The 26,099-nt window shown below is 39.4% G+C and overlaps 1 protein-coding gene and 2 long non-coding RNA genes across 3 annotated transcripts in view; 1 reads left to right on the forward strand and 2 right to left on the reverse strand.

The window, feature by feature from the left end:
- Positions 1 to 14,205, reverse strand: part of LOC126946735 (uncharacterized) — a 57,180-nt gene extending 42,975 nt beyond the window's left edge. Inside the window, exons 1-2 of the long non-coding RNA XR_007722745.1 lie at positions 13,632 to 14,205; positions 12,497 to 12,530 (exon numbers count right to left, since the gene is read on the reverse strand). This is a non-coding gene — a long non-coding RNA (uncharacterized LOC126946735). The remainder of the gene's footprint in view (positions 1 to 12,496; positions 12,531 to 13,631) is intronic.
- The window catches only part of PHEX (phosphate regulating endopeptidase X-linked), a 221,706-nt gene extending 207,077 nt beyond the window's left edge, over positions 1 to 14,629 (forward strand). Inside the window, exons 21-22 of the mRNA XM_050777361.1 lie at positions 11,633 to 11,709; positions 14,121 to 14,629. Of these exons, the coding sequence (XP_050633318.1) occupies positions 11,633 to 11,709; positions 14,121 to 14,223 (180 nt within the window). The 3' untranslated portion in view covers positions 14,224 to 14,629. The remainder of the gene's footprint in view (positions 1 to 11,632; positions 11,710 to 14,120) is intronic.
- Positions 14,630 to 16,231: 1,602 nt separating this feature from the next.
- LOC126946733 (uncharacterized) overlaps positions 16,232 to 26,099 on the reverse strand; it is a 43,407-nt gene continuing 33,539 nt past the window's right edge. Inside the window, exons 5-6 of the long non-coding RNA XR_007722743.1 lie at positions 23,644 to 23,767; positions 16,232 to 20,014 (exon numbers count right to left, since the gene is read on the reverse strand). This is a non-coding gene — a long non-coding RNA (uncharacterized LOC126946733). The remainder of the gene's footprint in view (positions 20,015 to 23,643; positions 23,768 to 26,099) is intronic.

Here is a 26,099-nt window from a genome sequence, read left to right on the forward strand (position 1 = left end):
ATGATTGCACTGTGGTCTGAGAGATTGTTTGTTACGATTTTCTTTCTTTTGCATTTGCTAAGAAGTGTTTTACTTCAAATTATGTGATCAATTTTACAATAGGTGCAATGAGGTGCTAAGAATGTATATTCTGTTGATTTGGGGTGTAGAGTTCAAGTTCTGAATATCTTTGTTAATTTTCTGTCTCGTTTATCTAATATTGACAGTGGGGTGTAAAGTCTCCCACTATTATTGTGTGAGAGTCTAAGTCTTTTTGTAGGCCTCTAAGAACTTGCTTTATGAATCTGGGCGCTCTGTATTGTGTGCATATATATTTAGGATAGTTAGTTCTTCTTGTTGCGTTGACACCTTTACCATTATGTAATGCTCTTCTTTGTCTCTTTTGATTTTGTTCATTTAAAGTCTGTTTTATCAGAGATTAGGATTGCCACTTCTGCTTTTTCCTTTCCATTTGCTTGGTAAATATGCCTCCATCCCTTTATTTTGAGCCTATGTGTGTCTCTGCACGTGAGATGGGTCTTGACTTTTTCCAGTTTGCCAGTCTGGGTCTTTTAATTGGAGCATTTAACCCATTTACATTTAAGGTTAGTATTATTATGTGTGAATTTGACCCTGTCATTATGATGCCAGCTGGTTATTTTGCCCATTAGTTGATGCAGTTTCTTCATAGTGTTGATGGTCTTTACAATTTGGTATGTTTTTGCAGTGGCTGGTACCAGTTGTTCCTTTCCATGTTTAGTCCTTCCTTCAGGAGCTCTTGTAGGGCAGGCCTGGTGGTGACAAAATCTCTCAGCATTTGCTTGTCTATAAAGGATTTTATTTCTCCTTCACTTATGAAGCTTAGTTTGGCTGGATATGAAATTCCTGGTTGAAAATTCTTTCCCTTGAGAATGTTGCGTATTGGCCCTCACTCTCTTCTGGCTTGGAGAGTTTCTGCCTAGATATCCTCTGTTAGTCTGATGGGCTTCCCTTTGTGGGTAACCCAACCTTTCTCTCTGGCTGCCCCTAACACTTTTTCCTTCCTTTCAACCTTGGTGAATCTATTATGTGTCTTGGGCTGCTCTTCTCGAGCAGTATCTTAGTGGTGTTCTCTGTATTTCCTGAATCTGAATGTGGGCCTGTCTTGCTAGGGAGGGGAAGTTCTCCTGGATAATATCCTGAAGAGTGTTTTCCAACTTGGTTCCATTCTCCCTGTCACTTTTAGGTACAGCAATAAGACATAGATTTGGTCTTTTCACATAGTACCATATTTCTTTTCACTCCTTTTTCTCTAATCTTGTCTTCTCGTTTTATTTCATTGAGTTGATCTTCAATCTCTGACGTCCTTTCTTCCGCTTGATCAATTTGGCTGTTGATACTTGTGTATGCTTCACAAAGTTCTCGTGCTGTCTTTTTTAGCTCCATCAGGTCGTTTATGCTCTCTAAACTGGTTATTCTAGTTAGCAATTGATTTAACCTGTTTTCAAGGTTCTTAGCTTCCTTGCATTGGGTTAGAACAAGCTCCTTTAGCTCGGAGCAGTTTGTTATTACCCACCTTCTGAAGCCTACTTCTGTCACTTCATCAAAATCATTCTCCGTCCAATTTTGTTCCCTTGCTGGCAAGGAGGTGTTCTGGTTTTTGGAATTTTTAGCTGTTTTGTGCTGGTTTCTCTGCATCTTTGTGGATTTATCTACCTCTGGTCTTTGATGTTGGTGACCTTCAGATGGGGTATTTTAGTGGACGTGCTATTTCTTTCCGTTTGTTAGTTTTCCTTCTTACAAACAGGCTCCTCTGCTGCAGGTCTGCTGGAGTTCTACTCCAGACCCTGTTTGCCTGGGTATCACCAGCAGAGGCTGCAGAACAGCAAAAATTGCTGCCTGTTCTTTCCTCCAGAAGCTTCGTCCCAGAGGGGCACCTGCCAGATGCCAGCCAGAGCTCTCCTGTATGAGGTGTCTCCCAGTCAGGATACACGGGGGTCAGGGACCCACTTGAGGCAGTCTGACCTTTAGCAGAGCTCGAACGCTGTGCTGGGAGATCTGCTGCTCTCTTCAGAACTGTCAGGCAGGGACGTGTAAGTCAGTCTGCTGAAGCTGTGCCCACAGCCACCCCTTCCCCCAGGTGCTCTGTCCTAGAGAGATGGGGGTTTTAATTCCCTGACTGGGGCTGTTGCCTTTTTTTCAGAGATGCCCTGCCCAGAGAGGTGACATCTGCAAGTCTGGCTACCGTGGCTTTGCTGAGCTCCTCCCGGTTCAAACTTCCCAGTGGCTTCGTTTACACTGTGAGGGTAAAACCACCTACTCAAGCCTCAGCAATGGGGGATGCCCCTTCTTCTCCCACCAAGCTCGAGCATCCCAGGTCGATCTTAGACTGCTGCTGTACTGGCAGTGAGAATTTAGCCTGGCTTAGCTTGCTGGGCTCTGTGGGGTGCCAAGCCGGACCACTTGGCTCCCTTTCAAGCTTTCAGTGAATGGATCTTAGAACAACAAAAAATCTCCTGCTAGGTGCTGCCCAAACGGCCGCCCAGTTTTGTGTGGGGTGGGGTGGGGCTGTTCTGCGCCATGAGAAAAGCCGGACCACTTGGCTCCCTGGCTTCAGCACCGCTTTCGATGGGAGTGAATGGTTCTGTCTTGCTGGCGTTCCCACCACCACTGGGGTATCAAAACAAACAAACAAACAAACAAAAAAACCACACACACAGAAAAACAAGAACAACAAAAAATCTCCTGGAGGCTAGTTCAGTGTCTGCAGATGGTGCGGGCGCCCAGCCTGGGTTACACACAGCCAATTTTTCTCTGTGTCCTCACATGGTGGAAAGAGCTAGCTAGCTCTCTGGCCTCTTATATGGGTACTAATCCCATTCATGAGGGCTCCACCCTCATGATTTAATTGCCTCCCAAAGGCCCAACTCCTAATACCATCTCATTGATTAGGGCTTCAACATAAGGATTTTGGGGGACAGAAACATTTAGTCCATAGCATCCCCATTACCCTATCTCATCATATATAGGCATAATCTTAATATCCTCTACTCTGGATTATCCCAACAGCCTTATGGAATGTTAATCTGACTTCAGCATTTTTTTTTTTTAACCACTGTTTTACATACCATTGAAATCCCACTTTTATTTCATTACCAACCTGCTTGAAAGACCTACAGTGGCTCCCAAATGCCTACCACATTGAAGCCAAACACCTCCATCTGGCTTCCCAAATTTCCAACTCCACCTAATCCAATTCAATTTCCCATAACTTCATTGGGTGAGAAAAAAACTCAGCCTTAATGGGGCAAGTATCCTCACTTCTACCCTACAATGTCATGCCCATTACTGTCTCTCTGGCTTTGCTTCTGATTCTCCTTCTATAATGCAACCCTTCCTACTCTTCCCCCTCAGATGATTATTCAGTGTACGCTTCATCCTTTAGGATCCATATTGAGTTCCATTACCTCCACATATTCCCAAGGACTCCAGTCCTTATTATTTTATTTTATCTTCAACTCCTTTTACACTTACTTTCATTACTATGCAGTTGAGTACCTAACTGCTCTCCAAATGTTCAAGAATTTTAGTTTTCATAGATAGAACTTTCTAGAGTTGGGATTGGCAAACTAGGGCCAAATATGGCCTGCTGTCTTTTTGTAAATAATGTTTTATTGGAAAGCAGCCACATTCCTTCATTTATTCATGATCTGTAGCTGGTTTTGTGCTACAGTGGCAGAGTTGAATAGTTGAAACAGGGACCTTATAGTCTTCAAAGCCTAAAATCTTTACCATCTGTCTCTTTCCAGAAAAAGTTTGCTAACCCCTGCTCTAGAGGACAAAGTACATTAAAATCAAATGCCAGAAACTACTTCACATTAGCCAGCTTCTGAGGAAATTAAGGAATCACATTACAAAACATATTCAAAGTCGAATTCAGAACCAATGTAACTGGTGGTTTATCTTCATCAAAAGCAACAACATCATATCAATCACCTTTCCTGCTTTCTATATCCCTGCAGTTGCTGAGACCTCTCATTTTTCTCAGATATTCTAATCCTTCTACTTCTTTCCGTTCTATTTTCTACTTATTTAGTGGATATCCATTCTTCCTGGTATCTATAAATAATCTAACTAGTCTCTAATTTCTTCCTTCCATTGTACACCCCTGGCAGATAAATCTTTTTAAAAATCTGGATTTTATTATTTTCCTACTCAAGAATGACTTTTAAATATAGTTTAAACACTCTGGCCAGCTGCTCAGGACTTCAGAAATCTGACACTGTCCTTCCTCTCCCACTGCTGCCCGTTATGCACCATATACTCCAGCCTAGTTGAATGTCTTGTTCTCTTTCCCCTCAAACATATCTTTGCTCCCATTTCCCCCTCCACTTAGAATATTTTTTCCATATTTATGTGTCCTAGTTCAATTCATAAAGACCATGTCATATCTCAAGTCATATGGCAAGTCAGGATAAAGTAGGTTATGCTGCAGAAACAACACAACAAAAATGTATTTCTTGTTCACTCTCCATGTCCAACAGGAGTCAGCAGTGGGGCTCTTGTAGTTTTTACTCAAGAACTTGGGTTTTGGGCCGGGCACAGCCTGTAATCCCAGCACTTTGGGAGGCCAAGGTGGGTGGATCGCCTGAGGTCAGGAGTTTGAGACCAGCCTTGCCAACATGGCCAAACCCCGTCTCTCCAAAAAAAAAAGAAATACAAAAATTAGGCAAGATGGCCTAATAGGAACAGCTCTGGTCTACAGCTCCCAGTGAGACTGACACAGAAGGTGGGTGATTTCTGCATTTCCAACTGAGGTACCTGGTTCATCTCACTGGGACTGGTTGGACAGTGGTGCAGCCCACAGAGGGCAAGCCGAAGCAGGGTGGCACATTGCTTCACCCCAGAAGCACAAGGGGTCAGGGGATGTCCCGTTCCTAGCCAAGGGCATCCATGAGAGACTGTACCAGGAGGAAGAATGCACTCCAGTCCAGATACTGTGCATTTCCCACAGTCTTCGCAACTGGCAGACCAGGAGATTCCCTGCAGTACAGGGCTTGGCAGGTCCCACCCCCATGGAGCACAGCAAGCTAAGATCTACTGGCTTGAAATTGTCACTGTTAGCACAGCAGTCTGAGGTTGACCTGGGATGCTTAAGCTTAGAGTTGGGAGGGGCGTCTGCCATTGCTGAGGCTTGAGTAGGCAGTTTTACCCTCACAGTATAAACAAAGCCACTGGGAAGTTTGAACTAGGCAGAGCTCACAGCAGCTCAGCAAGGCCACTGTGACCAGACTGCCTCTCTAGGCAGGGCATCTCTGAAAAAAAGGCAGCAGTCCCAGTCAGGGAATTATAAATAAAACCCCCATCTCCCTGGGACAGAGCATGTGGGGGAAGGGGCAGCTGTGGGCACAGCTTCAGCAGATGTAAACGTCCCTGCCTGACAGCCAGTGCAGCAGTCAAGCTCTGCTAAGGGTCAGACTGCCTCCTCAAGTGGGTCCCTGACTCCCATGTATCCTGACTGGGAGACACTTCCCATTAGGGGCCGACAGACATCTCATACAGGGATAGCTCTGACTGGCATCTGGCAGGTGCCCCTCTGTGGACAAAGCTTCCAGAGGAAGGAGCAGGCAGCAATCGTAGCCTTTGCTGGTGATACCCAGGCAAACAGGGTCTGGAGAGGACCTCCAGCAAACTCCAGCAGACCTGCAGCAAAGGAGCCTGAAAATCCACGAAGATGGGGAGAAACCAGTGCAAAAAGGCTGAAAATTCCAAAAACCAGAATGCCTCTTCTCCTTCGAGGATCATCAGCAAGGGAACAAAACTGGACGGAGAATGATTTTGATGAATCGATAGAAGTAGGCTTCAGAAGGTGGGTAATAACAAACTGCTCCGAGCTAAAGGAGCTTGTTCTAACCCAATGCAAGGAAGCTAAGAATCTTGAAAACAGGTTAAATGAATTGCTAACTAGAATAACCAGTTTAGAGAAGAAGAACATAAACGACCTGATGGAGCTAAAAAAGACAGCACGAGAACTTTGTGAAGCATACACAAGTATCAACAGCCAAATTGATCAAGCGGAAGAAAGGACGTCAGAGACTGAAGATCAACTCAATGAAATAAAACGAGAAGACAAGATTAGAGAAAAAGGAGTGAAAAGAAATGAACAAAGCTTCCAAGAAATATGGTACTATGTGAAAAGATCAAATCTACATTTGATTGGTGTACCTCAAAGTGATGGAGAGAATGGAACCAAGTTGGAAAACACTCTGCAGGATATTATTCAGGAGAACTTCCCCAACCTAGTGAGGCAGGCCCACATTCAAATTCAGGAAACACAGAGAACACCACAAAGATACTCCTCGAGAAGAGCAACTGCAAGACACATAATCATCGGATTCACCAAGGTTGAAAGGAAGGAAAAATGTTAAGGGCAGCCAGAGAGACAGGTCGAGTTACCCACAAAGGGAAGCCCATCAGACTAACAGTGGATCTCTCTCCAGAAATGCTACAAGCCAGAAGAGAGAGGGGGCGAATATCCAACAGTCTCAAAGGAAAGAATTTTCAACCCACAATTTCATATCCAGCCAAACTAAACTTCATCAGTAAAGGAGAAATAAAATCCTTTATAGACAAGCAAAGGCTGAGAGATTTTGTCACCGCCAGGCCTGCCTTACAAGAACTCTTGAAGGAAGCACTACTATTAGTACCAGCCACTGCAAAAACATACCAAATTGTAAAGACCATCAACACTATGAAGAAACTGCATCAACTAATCGACAAAATATCCAGGTAGCATCATAATGACAGGATCAAATTCACAGATAACAATATTGACCTTAAATATAAAGGGGCTAAATGCCTCAATTAAAAAAGACAGACTGGCAAATTGGATAAAGAGTCAAGACCCATCAGCGTGCTGTATTCAGGAGACCCATCTCACATGCAGAGACACACATAAGCTCAAAATAAAGGGACGGAGGAAGGTCTACCAAGCAAATGGAAAGCAAAAAAACAAAAAAGCAGAGGTTACAATCCTAGTCTCTGATAAAACAGACTTTAAACCAACAAAGATCAAAAGAGACAAAGAAGAGCATTACATAATGGTAAAGGGATCAATGCAACAAGAAGAGCTAACTATCCTAAATGCATATGCACCCAGATTCATAAAGCAAGTTCTTAGAGACCTACAAAGAGACTTAGACTCCCACACAATAACAGTGGGAGACTTTAACACCCCACTGTCAACACTAGACAGATCAACGAGACAGAAGTAACAAGGATATCCAGAACTTGAACTCAGCTCTGGACCAAGTGGACCTAATAGGCATCTACAGAACTCTACATCCCAAATCAACCGAATATACATTCTTCTCGGCACTACATCACACTTATTCCAAAACTGACCACATAGTTGGAAGTAAAACACTTCTTAGCAAATGCAAAAGAACGAAAATCATAACAAACAATCTCTCAGACCACAGTGCAAACAAATTAGAACTCAGGATTAAGAAACTCACTCAAAACTCCGCAACTACATGGAAACTGAACAACCTGCTCCTGAATGACTATTAGGTAAGTAACAAAATGAAGGCAGAAATAAAGATGTTCTTTGAAACTAATGAGAACAAAGACACAACGTACCGGAATCTCTGCGACACATTTGAAGCAATGTGTAGAGAGAAATTTATAGCACTAAATGCCCACAAGAGAAAGCAGGAAAGATCTAAAATTGACACCCTAACATCACAATTAAAAAAACTAGAGAAGCAAGAGCAAACACATTCAAAAGCTAGCAGAAGACAAGAAACAACTAAGATTGGAGCAGAACTGAAGGAGACAGAGACACGAAAACCCCTTCAAAAAATCAGTGCATCCAGGAGCCTGGTTTTTCAGAAAGATCAACAAAATAGACTACTAGCCAGACTAATAAAGAATAAAAGAGAGAAGAATCAAATAGATGCAATAAAAAATGATTGATAAAGGGGCTATCACCACTGATCCCACAGAAATACACACCACCATCAGAGAATACTATAAACACCTCTATCCAAATAAACTAGAAAATCTAGAAGAAATGGATAAATTCCTGGACACATACACCCTCCCAAGACTAAACCAGGAAGAAGTTGAGTCCCTGAATAGACCAATAATAGGCTCTGAAATTGAGGCAGCAATTAATAGCCTACCAACCAAAAAAAGTCCAGTATGAGACAGATTCACAGCCGAATTCTACCAGAGGTACAAAGAGGAGCTGGTGCCATTCCTTCTGAAACTGTTCCAAACAACAGAAAGAGAGGGAATCCTTCCTAACTCATTTCATGAGGCCAGCATCATGCTGATACCAAAATCTGGCAGAGGCACAACAAAAAACGAAAATTTTAGGTCAGTATCCCTGATGAACATCGATGCGAAAATACTCAACAAAATACTGGCAAACCAAATCCAGCAGCACATCAAAAAGCTTATGTTGGCTTCATACCTGGGATGCAAGGCTGGTTTAGCATATGCAAATCAATAAATACAATCCATCACATACACAGAACCAATGACAAAAACCACACGATTATCTTAATAAGGCATTCAACAAAATTCAACACCCCTTGATGCTAAAAACTCTCAATAAACTAGGTATTGATGGAACGTATCTCAAAATAATAAGAGCTATTTATGACAAACTCACAGCCAATATCATACTGAATGGGCAAAAACTGGAAGCATTCCCTTTGAAAACCGGCATCAGACACGGATGCCCTCTCTCACCACTCCTATTCAACATAGTGTTGGAAGTTCTGGCCAGGGCAATCAGGCAAGAGAAAGAAAGAAAGGGTATTCAGATAGCAAGAGAGGAAGTCAAATTGTCTCTGTTTGCAGACGACATGATTGTATATTAAGAAAACCCCATCGTCTCAGCCCAAAATCTCCTTAAGCTGATAAGCAACTTCAGCAAAGTCTCAGGATATAAAATCATTGTGCAAAAATCACAAGCATTCCTGTACACCAATAACAGACAAACAGAGCCAAATCATGAGTGAACTCCCATTCACAATTGCCACTAATAGAATAAAATACCTAGGAATACAACTTACAAGGGATGTGAAGGACCTCTTCAAGGAGAACTACAAACTCCTGCTCAAGGAAATAAAAGAGGACACAAACAAATGGAAGAACATACCATGCTCACGGATAAGAAGAATCAATATTGTAAAAATGGCCATACTTTCCAAAGTAATTTAGAGATTCAATGCTATCCCCATCAAGCTACCACTGACTTTCTTCACAGAATTCGAAAAAACTACGTTAAACTTCATAGGGAACCAAAAAGGGCCCATATAACCAAGACAATCCTAAGCAAAAAGAACAAAGCTGGAGGCATCACACTACCTGACTTTAAACTTTACTGCAAGGCTACAGTAACCAAAACAGCATGGTACTGGTACCAAAACAGATATATAGACCAAGGGAACAGAACGGAGGCCTCAGAAATAACACCACACATCTACCACCATCTGATCTTTGACAAACCTGACACACATAAGCAATGTGGAAAATATTCCGTATTTAATAAATGGTGTTGGGAAAACTGGCTAGCCATATGCAGAAAACTGCAACTGGACCCCTTCCTTACACGTTATACAAAAAAAATCAACTCAAGATGAATCAAAGACTTAAATGTTAGACCTAGCACCATAAAAATCCTAGAAGAAAACCTGGGCAATACCATTCAGGACATAGGCATGGGCAAGGACTTTATGTCTAAAACAGCCAAAGCCAAAATTGACAAATAGAGTCTAATTAAAGAACTTCTGCACAGCAAAAGAAACTATCATCAGAGTGAACAGGCAACCTAGAGAATGGGAGAGAGTTTTTGTAATCTACCCATCTGAGAAAGGGCTAATACCCAGAATCTACAAAGAACTTACACAAATTTACAAGAAAAAAAAAAACCAACCCCATCAAAAAGTGAGTGAAGGATATGAACAGACACTTCTTAAAATAAGTCATTTATGCAGCCAACAAACATGAAAAATGCTCATTATCACTGGTCATTAGAGAAATTCAAATCATAAACCACAACGAGATACCATCTCATGCCAGTTAGAATGGCAATCATTAAAAAGTCAGGAAACTACATGCTGGAGAGGATGTGGAGAAATAGGAACACTTTTACACTGTTGGTGGGAGTGTAAATTAGTTCAACCATTGTGGAAGACAGTATGGCAATTCCTCAAGGATCTAGAACCAGCAATCCTATTTGACCCAGCAATCCCATTACTGGGTATATACCCAAAGGATTATAAATCATTCTACTATAAAGATGCCATGCACACGTATGTTTATGGCAGCACTGTTCACAATAGCAAAGACTAGGAACCAATGCAAATGCCCATCAATGATAGACTGGATAAAGAAAATGTGACACATATACACCATGGAATACTATGCAGCCATGTAGAAGAATGAGCTCATGTTCTTTGCAGGGACATGGATGAAGCTGGAAGCCATCATTGTCAGCAAACACACACAAGAACAGAAAACCAAACACCACATTTTCTCACTCATAAATGGGAGTTGAACAATGAGAACACATGGACCCAAGGAGGGGAATATCACACACCAGGGCCTGTCAGGGGGTGGGGGACTAGGGGAGGGATAGCATTAGGAGAAATACCTAATGTAGAGGACGGGTTGATGGGTGTAGCAAATCACCATAGCACATGTATACGTGTGTAACAAACCTCCACGTTCTGCACATGTACCCCAGAATTTAAAGTCTAATAAAAAAAAATACAAAAATTAGTTGGGCTTGGTGGTGTGCACCTGTAATCCCAGCTACTTGGGAGGCTGAGGCAGGAGAATCGCTTGAAACCAGGAGGTGGAGGTTGCAATGAGTCAAGATTGTGCCATTGTACTCCATCCTGGGTGACAGAGCCAGACTCCATGTCAAAACAAACAAACAGACACAAAACTTGGGTTTTAGAGTCTGTATCTTGGCATGTGCTTCTGTGGATAACACAGAAGTAGAAAAGAAGGATAAGGATGTGTGCACTGGCCGTTAGTGTAGCATCTTCAATTGTTCTTAAGGCTCTTAAAACTTCTGTCAGGTTTTAAAGCTTCTGCCAGGAAGTAACATATATTACTTCGGCTTCTGCTCACACTTCATTGGCCAGAACAAGCCATATCGCCATGCCCAACTTCAAAGGAGATGGAGAAGTGTACATCAATCCTAGGCCCAGACTAGGGTGAAGCAAGCAAGGCACTCAGGGGCAGACTACTAACTTCTCATCACCATCCTCAATAATGGGTGGCTGATTCATTTTATTGATTTGAATGAGTATGGTTAAATTTGAGAAGGACTATTTCAAACATTAAATTCATTGAATGAATACACTAGTGGATTCCTGGGCACATATATGATTCTCTTGATTTAAAGCACTTGTCTGAAAACCTTTCTCACTTACTCAAATTGTGAAATTATTCACATTGATAGAATCTTCTACTCTGGGGATCAGAATAATAGATGTTATTACCAATGACGGTTTTATTTGATCTACTAAAACTGTTTGTCATCCACTGATTCTAAAATTATTCTTCAGTATAATTTGGAGCATTTAAGACAGTAGAAAATACATAATTGGAATGAAAGCTCATTTGTTGGGATGCTTTTCTCTTCTAGGTGAGGTGCAATTCCTACAGACCAGAAGCTGCCCGAGAACAAGTCCAAATTGGTGCTCACAGTCCCCCTCAGTTTAGGTAAATGGGCAAAGGGGTGACGGCAGTTTTTAACAGTGCATCTCCCCCCTTTCTCCCCTACCCAGCCATCCAAGGGCTCTACCAGATAGGTGATCTGAAAAAAATCGCATATTGTGAACTGTATGATTTCCATTTTGCAGCCAAAAAATATCTGGCCACACAGAAACTAAGTATCTTCTTTCATTAGTAGTAAGCTGGTTTAGTCAGCACTCTCTCACCTGAATTTCTGCTGGTGGGTACTTGTACATATCTCTAGTCTAGTGCTACATTAAGTGCCAATGAGACTATACAAGACTCCAGAGGTAATTTGGAATCCAAATCATAGCTTTAGTATTACATCGCATTATCTTCCAGTTTTTGAAAGACTCTCAGTAAACTGCATTATTGGACTTACTCAACTGCTTACTCTTTTGGTCCAAAAAGCCTTTATTGTCTTAGGCAAGGATGAGATTTGATGTACTCTGCCTTAAAACACCTAGAGCTATGGTTTACTTTGTTGTAAAGAATATCCCCTTTAATACCTCTTCTTCTTTCACACAGTCAAACAGCAAACATGAATGAATGGCCACTTTCTAAATAGCTCTGAACACAAAGGAGGATACATAGTATTATTTAGCAATTATAATTTATATCTAGAGTTAGAGAGTCTACATTTTGGCTTGCACTTTGGATCATATTTTGAAACAGTAGCTTATACAAAAAGGGAAGAGGATTATGAATTACAGTCTTATTTGTCAGAATGTATAAAACATTAAGTACAAATAAAATTAAAGTTAATATTACTCACCCTGTACTCGGTCCTATAGGTTGACAGAAATTTTCTGTAGTACGGGAAAGATAAGTATGATGAGAAATGCAAAAACCATAACAATTTATATGTATTCATTCTTTGTTTAGGATATTATATCTGGATATCTTTATATTTAATGTTTAAATGAATCCATTAGCATATTGCAAGAAAGCTATCTAAAATTTCTTCTATATTTTAAAATCTTATTCCTAAGATCTTGCCTTAGAAATGCTTCAGAAATTTATTATAAATTACCCACTAGCATAAAAATCTAATCACTGTGTTGGAAATTTCTCCGCCACTGGGCTAAACTGTCATGAAGGCTGACGGTCTCGAATGTACTAAAATGTGTTCCCACTGACAAATGGTGCAGATGAAACCACACAGTAGATTAATTACTCAACAGATACAAGTTTTCAGAAACTTATTTCCTTTAACTAGTTGCCTGTAATGTTGAATTTTACAGTGTATGCTTACTAATTATCAGCTATATTCTATCTTTAACACTTGCCTAGGGTGAATCATACTATGAAATATGCATCCCTACCCATATATTCAGCTAAAACACAAGCGGTTATGAGGATTTTTTGGATATAGTGCATTACATTTATTCAAATGCCCGTAGGTAACAAAGTCATTAGGGAAGAAATAGTGACTGAGAATGCTGAGTCTCTAGTCAACCCTTTGAACATGGAGTTGAGTAAGAAGTAGATGAAAGGGGGAAGTTTTTTTGTGTGTGTGCTGGCTTGTTACTGAGGTCTGCAGTAACTGTAGATTTTGAGTGCAGCAGAAATCACACAACGGCAATATCACTTCCAAAAGACAGCTGCAATCAAAGTACTGCATAGGAATCCAGTCTTTACTGTAGTTGGAAGCCTATAAGAATGTGATATATTGGAGCTAACTCCAGTGAAGAATTACTCATCAGTAATAACTAGATACCATTCATTAATTGATTGTTGCATTAATCAAATTCTGGGCAACTATGAGCTTCCATACCTAACACTAATTCAGAGAAAATGTTTCTGTAGATTGAATGAATTCTTTAAAAATAGCGGGAAATGCAACAACATGGATGACTCTTACAGACATTATATTCGGTGAAAGAAGTCAAAGACCAAACAGTACATACCGTGGATTCCATTCACATGAAGTTCAAAATCAGGCAAAGCTATGGCAATAGAAGTCAGAATAGTAGTTATCTTTGGAGATGCTGTTGGTATGGAACAGGCGGGAGCCTACTGGGTGCTGGAATGTCTTGATCTGGCAGGTAGTGAAATACGGGCACATACACACAAAAAACTGTCAAGTTCTACATGTAATATTTTGTATAGGTCAGTTATATTTTCTATAAAGTTTTTAAAAAGTTAGAAAAACTAATACTGGTGACAATACAGTTTTATAAGAATTTGAAGACTGTTGGAAGAGTAATGGGGCATTTGCTTGGCATTCAGGAGATGCTGGTTCTAGTCTGTTCATTTTTTTTTGGAAAAGTTGTCTCCCTGTAAATAGATTAAAAGAATGGCAACATTCTTTTTAGCAATATTCTGCTATAGTTTTATACAGAACCTGTTGATGTGCAAGAATTGTATGACATATGCTTTGACATACCTTTTTTCAGGGTCAATGGTGCAATTAGTAACTTTGAAGAATTCCAGAAAGCATTTAACTGTCCACCCAATTCCACGATGAACAGAGGCATGGACTCCTGCCGACTCTGGTAGCTGGGACGCTGGTTTGTGGCATCCTGAGACAGTTGCACAGTGCCAGCAGAGGCTGCACTGAGCCTTCATCGCCCATTGCTTTAGGCCTGGAGACTTTCATTTTTAGTGCATTTTCATTATTTGGGTAGGTGACCTGCTTGGATCTAGACAGTATATGTTCAAAGTTGTAGAGCTTATAAAATGGAATACAAGCATGAACCAAGTATGTTTTTTTAGAAAATCAAACCAACAAAAATAAATCCCTAGGCTACTTTTGTTAAAATGCTATCTGCTAAATTGTTGCTATTGTCCATTTTAGTGTGTTAGCCACAGTTATGTGGTACATACCATTTCAATCTATAGCTTTTTGGGAAGCCTAAATTGATGTATCCATTAAAAGTTCAATCTATTAAACTTGTAGCCTCTCGATGAAGACACGTGCATGAACACCTGGGAGGGCGTGCTGCTCTGTGGAATGCAGTGCAAGTTTTTATGGACAGTAATTACACAGCATTCCTCAACTCTAAGGTAGTTAAATTAGAAATATGTTTGATCTCCATTTTACAATTTTTGATGAAGTTCTTGCCTTCAGCTTTGGAGTCTATTGGAATGAAAACGTGTCTCACAGCTTGCATCTGATGTAGCAGATTGCCCTGTTCAAGTCAGCATGAACAAAGCTGGCAGAAAGGCTACTAGGTAACGGATTTGAGTTTATTAAATAGAAAAAAGGGAATGAGGATATATCTTTAGGTCCCAGAAGAAGTAAAACCTCCTAGTTACATAACAGCAGGGAAACTAGGAGATGAAATCTCCAAAATTTTGTCCAATCTGTATGAACTGCAGTGATTGTCTGCTAGACACTTTTTTAAGTCTAATTCTTGTTTGTTTCATTAGCTTCACATGTGTGCATTGTACTGGTTTTGAAATGAGCAGACATTGAGAAAACAATTTTCTGATTCCCCATTAGGAACATATGACTTTCACTCCCCTTTAGTGCAAAGGAACAAACATCACATTGAGGAGGGAGAAATGTGCCCTTCTGTTTCAGCTTAATGGTACCTCTCTTTAAAAAAATTCTTTTTAAAAAATTTCTTGATTGATGACATTCTGGAATTTACTGATTCAATTTAAAATTCCCTGCATAGTCCAAATAAACATAATTTTTACTCTTCAAGTCATCTAAAGAGTTGTGAGAAAGAGCAGTACTATGTGTTTTATCCTTAGAGCATTATCCTTCTAAGTGAACTCCTTTCTTATTAGTGAGTGTGTGTGTGTGTGTGTGTGTGTGTGTGTGTGTGTGTGTGTGTGTGTGTAGGATAAAATTGTAATGGCCTTAAAGTTGTTACCTGGCATTTTTGGTCTCTTAAAATAGGCATCCCCATACCCCCTTTACATTATTCATTATACATGAGGTGCTGGGTTAAGTGGGCCAATAGGAAAATCTCAAAAGCAAAATGACAAATTCAGATTAACCACAGGAAGCCATTTTATGTCCCTGCGATTTGTGATTCTTTTTAAAATATATATATATGTATGTGTGTGTGTGTGTGTGTGTGTGTATGTCATGTCCTTTTGTAGCCATGGGAACGTCTGAAGGGAGAAAAATGGAGGGGCACCATCATGAGGAAACAATTATACTGCATTAGTCAGAGGAGAGCAATTTTCCCCTTGACTTCTTCCTCTCTGAATGGATAAACTTGTGAAGGGCAGCTACCTTCTCCTCCTCTTAACCTGGCTTAATATGACCTTAGTTCGTATTTCTAAAAACAAGCAGTATTAGGTTGGGAATGTATGTGTCTTTTCTCTGGAGGAAGCATTCTGACTTGGTTTATAGACATATAAGATACTCTGTTTTATTCCTGCACTTGGGTGTTTGTTTAAAATCAGCTGAGGTTTGTCATGCTTATATGAATAGTGTTTCCCTTCTAGATTTCCTTTATAAACTCCAAATAAACACATTCCTGCAGGTCAGAGAAAGTGTTTGATAAAAGCATAGAGTTATGGCTTTGGAAACAGAAATTAAGTCACTTGTTGGTTTAGCAAAAGTGGTTGGTGATTAGTTGGGGCCCTCACAGTTTCTAGATAAGAAGCTTACCTTATCCTGATTCACTTTACTTGCTGTAACTGTTATACTGAAAATTGTAGGTAGGATGTCCATTACTAAAACAAAGCAAAACAAAACAACAAAGCAAAAGCAGCAATACCAAATCATCACTACTAGCTAGAACAATTAGAAGGATTGAATTTCCAAATATATGCTCATGTTTAACTCTTCCAATTACATTCTCACTGTCCTTTCTCTTAGATACAGATTGCTAAGATTAACAGACACTGATTAAGTGGTAGAAAGAGAAAGGTAAAATGCAACTGGAAGGGAAAGAAAAAAGTAGGGAGACGCTGGCCTGTGGCTCTGAAGAGAAGACAGGATCTTGGCATTCCTTGCTAAGCACATTCACTGGAGTAGAGCCATAAAGTTTTAAAAAAAATGATGGTAAATTAAAAGGATATTAGATATTAGATATCAGACTAGGGCTGCTATAATACAGTTCTCTGATTCACACACCAGATGTTCTGCCAGTGAACTATTGTCTGGGCATTGGAAGGAGTTAGGGTTTTTGTGTTTGTGAAAATCTCCTGGATTAGTAAAAAATTATTTTAGATATAAAGTGGTTTTATTTGGGCTCATCACCATTGCCCAAAGTATACTGAGCTTTTCACTAAGTGCTCAGCATTGGCCTCCTGTTCTCATTTATTCATTTTATGAGATGGACTTGGACATCACTAATGCAAACACGATTCATAAATTATCCTGAAGTTTATTTAGTGCCTTGCCTCAATGGAGCTTAAGCATAGCACATAAATTTTATCTTATTTAGCCCTGGAGCATCACTAAGAAGCAACTAGGAACTATGGCTTGCCAGACAGATTATGCTTGTGCCAAAGAAGTGGAGAAGCCTGAAATCTCTTGTCAAGTATCCCACAGGAAGGAAAGGTAGTCTTTGGGCTTTGGTCTACTGACCTGTGGATTAACCTCTATCCCTTAGATTATCCCATTTCTAAGTAAATTTATTCAATCAGTATTTCTATAATCACTTAGCATTTGATAGGCTTCATCCTTGATACATTTAACATAATGCCTCAGTTGCATATTAAATTATGGAAGAATATACGATTGCTTCATATAACAACATTCTCATCACCAGTGACAGTGTCCTACTGGTTTGAAGAGAGATGTTCTTGGATTATACATTTTATATCTAAATGGTTATTGTGAGACTGGTTGTATTTTCTTCTACTCATGAAACGATGTAAACAATCATTTTAAGGACAATAAAAAGTTGGTTGAAGGCTTTCTGTGTCTTTCTTTTTTAAAAATATTAAAATCTATTAGATCTGTTAACATATTCCATCCTGTTTTACACAACATTTGCCAAAAAATAGTGTACAATAACTGTACTATATTAGCTTTCTTGGCTTAGAAAAGTGGGATTTGAATGCAGTAACTTTCTCCATAGACAAGAAGGTATTTACGAGGTTGTCATTATATTTTCTTCCAGAATGTAAGTCAGCAGATATGGTTTACTGCCTTTGTAATAATATTTCTATAGAGAAAGAGATGCCTCTGAGCAAATTATCAACGGTGATAGGGGATAGGGCTGATCTCACAAAAGTGACAATGAACATCACAGTTACTATCAAATCAAAGAATCTCTGTGTTATCATCATTCTTTAACAATCCAGTCGATTTATAGTTATTCATTCCCAGCACACAGTAACTGAGCACTCATATTTAAATCACTAAACCAGCTATATTTAGGTGGATAATATACAGTGTCTGGGCTTCAGTGAACAGTCTGGTCTAACATGGGAGATGGATATATAAACTGTTTCAATAACCCTACTGAGTGATTATGATATATAAGTCAATCAGGTTGTGGTTTGGAACACAGAGAAAGAATTATTCAGCTTTTGTCTGGTGGATACTATTGGTGTTTCCTCTGCACAGATCCCAGCAAATTCCTTTTACTGGGTGCCCTTACCTCATTTTCGCTCTGCTTTTTTTTCTAATTGGCTTTGACTCGCTAGGATGGCTGCCCTCATGCTACTGGAGCCTCTTTGCCCGATGTACTTTCAGAGAACTGGAAGTGTCTGGTGACCGTTAGACAATGACTGAGTGGTATGGGACTCTGCATGCCTGACTGCCTCCCTGAGTTCAGACAAATCCAGAGGCGTACAATAGAATTTATACTGATTTCTCTGTGGTGTCTTTTAGGGTTATGCTGACAGTGCAAATTGAGTCCCCTGTTGATTATTTTAAACACCTTTCTGGCACTGATATGTTCTAAGATCTGGAAAAGTACTGGTTTGTAGGATCCCAGGTCAGCCCTTCTATGTCATAGCTCATACCATCATCATGTACAGGAAATGGACATCACAGGGCACAGAGATTGTGGGTAATAAGCAGCTGAGCACGGCCTGTTGTGCCCTTCTTGGAGAGTTTATTCTAGTTTCTAAGCTGATCCATGAAATGAGAATTTTTGTGTATAGGGAAGTGGCACAAGGAAAGATGCATATAAATGACAGTGTTAGATATGTATCTAAGTGGACCTGATCAAAATTTGGAAGAGGCTATTTCCAATTAGGTTTAAGATATTTGCATGCGCCTCAAGTTCACTTGCTTTTTTTTTTTTTTTTTTTTTTTTTTTTATTAAGATCACACTAGCTGTAGAAACAGATAATCTCAATGGCTTAACCCAGTTTATTTCTTGTTTTCATTACACACATAATGGGTATTATCAGTGAGTTTCTCTCCTCTAACTGGTGACTCAGGGACCCAGTCTCCTTCCATATTATGGTTCTGCCATTTTCAACACATGATTGAAAGTATGCTCATCTATAAGAAGCCAGTGGAGGGAAAAAGGCCATGGAAGATATTGAGTGGAAGATTTGCGATAGTCCTTGAAGTTGCCTACATTACTTCTGCTCATATTCCATTGGCTAAATCTAACTGCAGGGGAGGCTGGGACATGTAGTCTAGCTGTGTGCCCAGAATGAAGAACAAATGGGTTTAGTTCTCAGGGAGCATTCCCAGTCACACCTTATAAAGTGAAGTACGGGGCAGTAACTTCGAGTTCTTTTGAATTTAGAAAATTGCTTTTGAGCACAGCGCAATGAAAATTGAAAATGCCATTGGTAGCCTGCAGTTTATTCTGTAGGAGTCTTTTTAATTAACAGCTTAATTGGATAATTTAATTCCCTTTAGAATTGGAGATATGAAAATGAAAATGAGATACTCCCTGTGATCTGACAATACCATGCTTTAATAAACACACCAAAGTGAGCCCGGAAATGAGCACCACAAAAGCATTACCATGATTTGTGATCAGTGAAAGAAAACCTGATCTATAATTTTAATTATTCCTAAATGGTTTAGATACATGTTTCATTTGAATGTGTATTTTGTTTTGTTAATTGGTTCAATTAGAAAGGTAACTGAACATAAGAATCTGTGGCAAAGCCATGAATTTATAATATGTTCTAAGCTTTTAAAATATATACCATTGATAAAGTAACTAAAATATCCTACAAAATATTGTTGAAAGTGCAATATTTTCCAGTATTTTCAGAGAATTTATATATAATAGTTTTTACTTCTCCATTGATTATGAGATGAAAAATACTACTCACCATATTCTTGTTATATGCTTTCTCCACTTGAATGAGAAATTGAGGCTCAGAGTCCAAGAAATGAAGATGAGTGTCCATGTACAAGCCACAAAAGTGCTGTTCTAATTAATTCTGGCCAGAGACTCTACTTTACAGAGAAAGAAAAACTGCATAAGTTAAAATCCCAGTGTAAAAAGCTACCTAAAATATTGAGTATCATTTTCCCTGCCAGTTTGGCTGAAATGTCTGCAAATGTCCTAGACAAAAAAAAGACGTATAGTTTACCATTTAGAAGTACACTGTGTTAATTTCCAAATTGATTTAGAAGTCAGTGGAATCCCAGTACTTGGATAACAGTCAGACAACCCTCCCACCCCAGTGATATTTGATGAATGGCAAAAATAGCCCAAAGCATATTTATTCCAAAGTTGATCACATTTTCAATTGGCATTTATAATTTTTTTTGGCCTAATAATAATCATAGTGAAAATGGCTTCTGTTTGTTGACACCCACTATGTCCTAGGCACTCTGCTGGGGCATGCCTGCTTTATGGCCAATCCTCGCAACAATCTTGCACATAGTTGTTGCTATTCCAACTTCACAGGTGAGAAACACGTGACTTGTCAAGATCACATTAGTAATTGCAAGAGCCAGAAATAGTCAATTTTGTCTAACTTCAGAGCCCATTCTGGAATGTTCTCCCGACCAAACGTGATTGTAACCTGTGACTTACTGAAGACTTCAGGTTATACTTCTATAGTAATCTGTTAGAAAATAATGTAAAGAAAGGAGTCAGTTTACATATACTTAATGGTAGTTTCAAGTCCTTCAGAAAGGATTCTAGACCCTGCTCTTTACTGATAATGCTTGCTACCATTTATTATGTATAATGTGCCAAACATGTACTAAATACCTTTTTTATATTATCTAATTTAATTATCACAACAACTCGGATACATATTATTATCTCTACTTTACAGGTAAGAGACCTGAGGCTTGAAGAGGTTAATGACTTCATTAATGATCATTTAGCTAGCAACTGGCAGCGTGGATTTGAATCCAGTTTGGTCTGAGTGCTTTCTTAGGCAAACATTAACTATGGTGACTCTAAGTCCTGGATGTCCAGGCTGGGGCATCCCCTCAGTTCAGTTGGCAGACCTCCCTGAAATCTACCTGTGTTCAGCCCCATGATTACCCTCACCCTCTCTGTTCAGTCCCTGCAACCGAAAAGTTTGCAGGTTACTTTCTCCAGAGAACAGAATCTTTGTGGTCCTGCCTATGGGTAGTTGAGAGAGTTTTAAGCAATCACCTTGGTTTTGACTCTATGATGCATTCTTTTTAATTATTTTTTTAAGATTTGACAACACTGTATTTATCATGTACAACATGATGTTTTGAAGTATACATACACATTATGGAATGGTTAAATCTCACTAACGATTGCATTACCTCATGCAGTTATTTTTTGTGGGGAGAGCACTTAACATTCACTCTCTTTGCATTTTTCAAGAACATAATAAATCATCATTAACTACAGTCACCTTGCTGTACAATAGATCTTTTGAATTAATTCCTTCCATCTAACTGTAATTATGTATCCTTTGAACAACCTCTCCCTATCTTCCCCACCCCCCAGTCTCTGGCAGCCACTATTCTACTCTCTACTTCTATGAGAACCACTTTTGAGATTTCACCAGAGTGACATCATGCAGTATTTATCTTTTTGTTGTCTGGCTTATTTCACTTAACATAATGTGCTCCAGGTTCATCCATGTTGTCACACGTAACAGAATTTCACTATTTTTTATGGCTAAATAATTTTCCCTTGTGTATATATACCACATTATTCCTGCCTTGATGGATGTTTAGGTTGATTCTACGTCTTGGCTATTGGGAACAGTACTGCAATAAACATGGGAGTGCAGATAGCTCTTCAACATACTCATTTCATTTCCTTTGCGTATATACTCAGTAGTGGGATTGCTGGATCCTATGGTAGTTCTAGTTTTAATTTTTTAAGGAACTTCCATACTGTTTGCCATAATGGCTGTATAATTTACATCCCCACCAACAGTGTGTAAGGGTTCCCTTTTCTCCACATCCTTGCCAGCGCTTGTAACTTTATCATGCATTCTGACATTTACTGTTACCTAGAGCTTCCAAATTCTGAGTCTTTCTGGTATTCTACAGAGTATTTCAGTTTGCTTCTAGTAGGGGGTCCATTATTTTTGTCTATGTGGGCTTATACCTTTCAAAAAATATATTTTTAGCTTTTTTGTGTGAGAGAGTGAGCGGATCTACATCCGAGTCTCCTACATTCAACTGGAAGTCTACATTTCATTTTTTTAATGGGAATATTTAATAAAAATTTATTTGGAAAGAAATGCTGCTATAGATACAGTTCTATATGGAATTATTGCCTTTCCCCAGTAATGGCTGTAACTAAAGAGTCTAAAGTTTCCTTTAAACTGTTGAATACTAGGAGATTTGATTTAACACAGAAACCCATCCTATTTTTTCTTAGCTAATTTAATAAAATAAACACACATGAACATTTGGTATTTTTCATTTCTCCTAAAGACATAGAACTTAGCCTTTGGAAAATTCATTTGAGATTAAAGGAACCTATCTCTGTGTGCCTTCCAAAGTTGCCTTGGAGTACATCTAGGAGAATGCTAGAGTGGATTTGTCACAAATGCTCTGGAGGAAATTTTTACATATCACCAAGGGCCAAGCTTGCTCCTTGGAGATTCACATTTCAACTCTCATTTGCACACACATAGAGTCTCTGGTGCAGATTGAGTTTGAGTTAATGCACAGAGCTTGTTGGGAAGAAATCAATCAAAAACCTCATTGAGGATAAATGGTTTTTTAGGAACAGAATGTTCAGTATCTCAATTTTATTATAAGCATTGAATAAAAACCATTTTAAAACATTCAGCATATTAAAACTACAAAAGGTGGTAATAATAAAGGTATTCCCTCACCTAGGTCAGTTGGTGATATGTACTAAGTGATATTTAGAATAAGGAAAAAAATCAACTGTCATTTAATGTCTGCCTACAACACATGAGGCAGAGTGCTAGTTGTCATATTGCAATTTGAGTAATCCAGGACTCTGGTGACTTTAGCCCAAAACTTCACGAACAATATTACAACAGCCTTGTCATTCCTCTGCTTAAAAAACCTTTAGCAATTTTTTTTCATTGTGTTTACAACAACATCCAAACAACTTTCCCTGACTTAAAGGGCCTACAGGACCTGGCTCTCTGCTTCTGCTGTCACTTCTTCATAGCCTTTTTCTAGCTACATTGGTGGTCTTTCTGTTTCTGTAAATTTACTAAACTTTCTCCTACCTTCTCAGTCTCAGGGCCTTTGCTGTTTTGCCTGGAATGCTTTTTGTATGTCTTTCACATAACTTCGTCGAAGTTAGGCCCCTTAACTATGTGGTCTATCACCTCACCTGGCTCGCACCTTCATAGATCTTACCACTGTTGCTAGTTTTCTCCTTCCTTCCTCCCTCCCTCCCTCCTTTCCTCTCTCTCTTCTTTCCTATTGTTTGTCTTCCTCCACTGTCTTGTAAGTCCCATGATATTAAAACTTCCTCTTGGGCTAGGCATGTTGGCCCGCACCTGTAATCCCAGCACTTTGGGAGGCCGAGGTGGGAGAATTGCTTGAGGCCAGGAGTTTGATACCAGACTGGGCAATATAGTGAGACCCAGTTTCTTAAAAAAAAAAAAAAAAAAAAGTCAGCTTGGCATCGTGGAGCATACCTGTAGTCCTAGCTACCCAGGAAGCTGAAGCTGGAGGATGGCTTGAGATCAGGAGGTTGAAGCTGTAGTGAGGTATGATTGCGCCACTGCATTCCAGCCTGGATGACACAGTGAGACCCTGTCCCTAAAACAAAACAAAACAAAAAAATAAGCCTTTCTTTTGTTTATTACTATATTTCTAGTATCACTACTATATTTCTAGCACTCAGCACAGGGTCTTAAAAATAACAGGCCCTTGAATAAACATTTAGTAAATTTGTTCCTTCATTTCACCAATAAATATTGATCATTTACTATGTGCTTGGCACTCTTTAGGGGCTGCTGAGGATATTGCAGTAAACCAAACAGATAGAAGGTCTTGCTTCCATAGAGCGTATACTCTAGGAGTCAGAAAATAAAATAAATAAGTGAAACGTGATATAGTAAATGGTAATACTTGTTATGAAGGAGAGAGGAGGATATAATATGTGGATGTCAGAGTGTTGCAAATTTAAATAGCATGGTCAGGAAGATGTTTGAGCAAAGAACCTATCTTGCAGAAGAGGCTTCTAGGCAGAGGCAGGAGTGAGTCCAAAGACTTAGAAGTAGAAGCGTCCCAGGACATTTGTAGAAGAGCAAGGAGACTAGTGTGGCTGGAGCAGAGCGAGCAAGGAAGGGTGCAGAATGAGATGATGTCTGGATGAAAACAACATTCAGCTTGTCCATGGTCATACAGACTGCTGTAAGAACTCTTTTTTTTCACTCTGTGTGAGATGGGAAGCCATTGGAGACTTCTGAGCAGAAAAGTGACAAGATCCAACCTGTGATTTCCATGATGACTCTGGCTGTGTTGAGAACAGACTGTGGTTGAACAGGGGAAGAAGCATGAAGATCAGTTAGGAAGTGGTTGCTATCATCCCAGCAAGAAATGATGGTGGCTGTGTCCAGGAGAGGAGCGGAGGGGAAATGAGTGAATGAATGATAATAAAATTTAAGAAAGAAGCTCTGCATCATCCTGTTACTTTGAAATTTCCACCTATTTCTTTTGTATTTGTGTTTTCCCATGGCCCCATGTATAATTATATGGCATAATTTTATTCTGAGGATAATATGATTTTGAATCTTTTTCATCTAATAGCGTCGGCCTACATCCATAGGTGCTTCAAAGTCTTCTGTTTTTTTTGTTTTTTGTTTGTTGTTTTTTTTTTTTTTTTTTGAGATGGAGTCTCACTCTGTTACCCAGGCTGGATACAGTGGTGCGATCTCGTCTCACTGTAACCTCCGCCTTCTGGGTTCAAGTGATTCTCTTGCCTCAGCCTCCCGAGTAGCTGGGATTATGGGCACATGCCACCATGCCTGGCTAATTTTTGTATTTTTAGTAGAGATAGGGTTTCACCATGTTGGCCAGGCTGGTCTGGAACTCCTGACCTCATGATCCGCCTGCCTCGGCCTCCCAAGGTGCTGGGATTACAGGAGCCACCACACCTGGCAAAATCTTCCACTTTGAATGGCAGAATGATATTCTTTAGAGTTTCTGTGACATAATTTGTTCAACTGTTTCTATTTAGAAATTTATTGATTTCATTTATCACTATGGTAAATAATAGAAATGAAAATATTAATATTTATTAATATTTATTTTCTTTCCTATAGATTGTTTCCTTAAATACTTAAGAGTGAATTTACTTCATCAAAGGAGGCATGTATATGCTGTTGTGGCTTTTGAAATGCACTAACAAATTGCATTCTAATAAGGTTGTATGCATGAGGGTACCTACCGGTTTTACAATAGGACTGGATCAGAAGTAGGTCCTGCTCATAAGAAAGTTACAATATAATGTGGGAAGAAGATGCGTAAACCATCAGCTCTAATAAAAAGCACAATGAAGAACAGCGTAAGAAGGTACCACATTTACAAAAACCTTATCAGCTTTAGATGTTATTAATTTCATTTTTAGTAATTTTTGCATCCATTAAATAAATAAGCCTGAATGGAATGGCTCACGCCTGTAATCCCAGCACTTTGAGAGGCTGAAGCAGATGGATTGCTTGATCCCAGGAGTTCAAGACCAGCCTGGGCAACATAGTGAAACCCCATCTCTACCAAAAAATATAAAAATTAGAAGGGCATAGTAGAATGCGCACCTGTAGTACCAGCTACTGGAGAGGCTGAGAAGGGAGGATTACTTGAGCCCGGGAGGTTGAGACTGCAGTGAGTCATGAATGCACCACTGCACTCCATCCTGGGTGACAGAAAACCTGAAGTAAGTAGGTAAGTAAGAAAGTAAGTCAATAAATAAATAAATAAAGTGTGACTGGTCGTTTAATTTTACCAATTCACTTTTTTGTTTCTACCTCTCTTGATATAAATTACCCACATATCAAGGCCCTTTACCCATTAAGCTATTAAGATTTTGATTTTTTCTCATTCTACTATAAAGACACATGCACATATATGTTTATTGCAGCACTGCTCG

Source organism: Macaca thibetana, chromosome X, assembly GCF_024542745.1.
Source record: "Macaca thibetana thibetana isolate TM-01 chromosome X, ASM2454274v1, whole genome shotgun sequence".
In the NCBI taxonomy this organism is placed as follows: Eukaryota; Metazoa; Chordata; class Mammalia; order Primates; family Cercopithecidae; genus Macaca; species Macaca thibetana.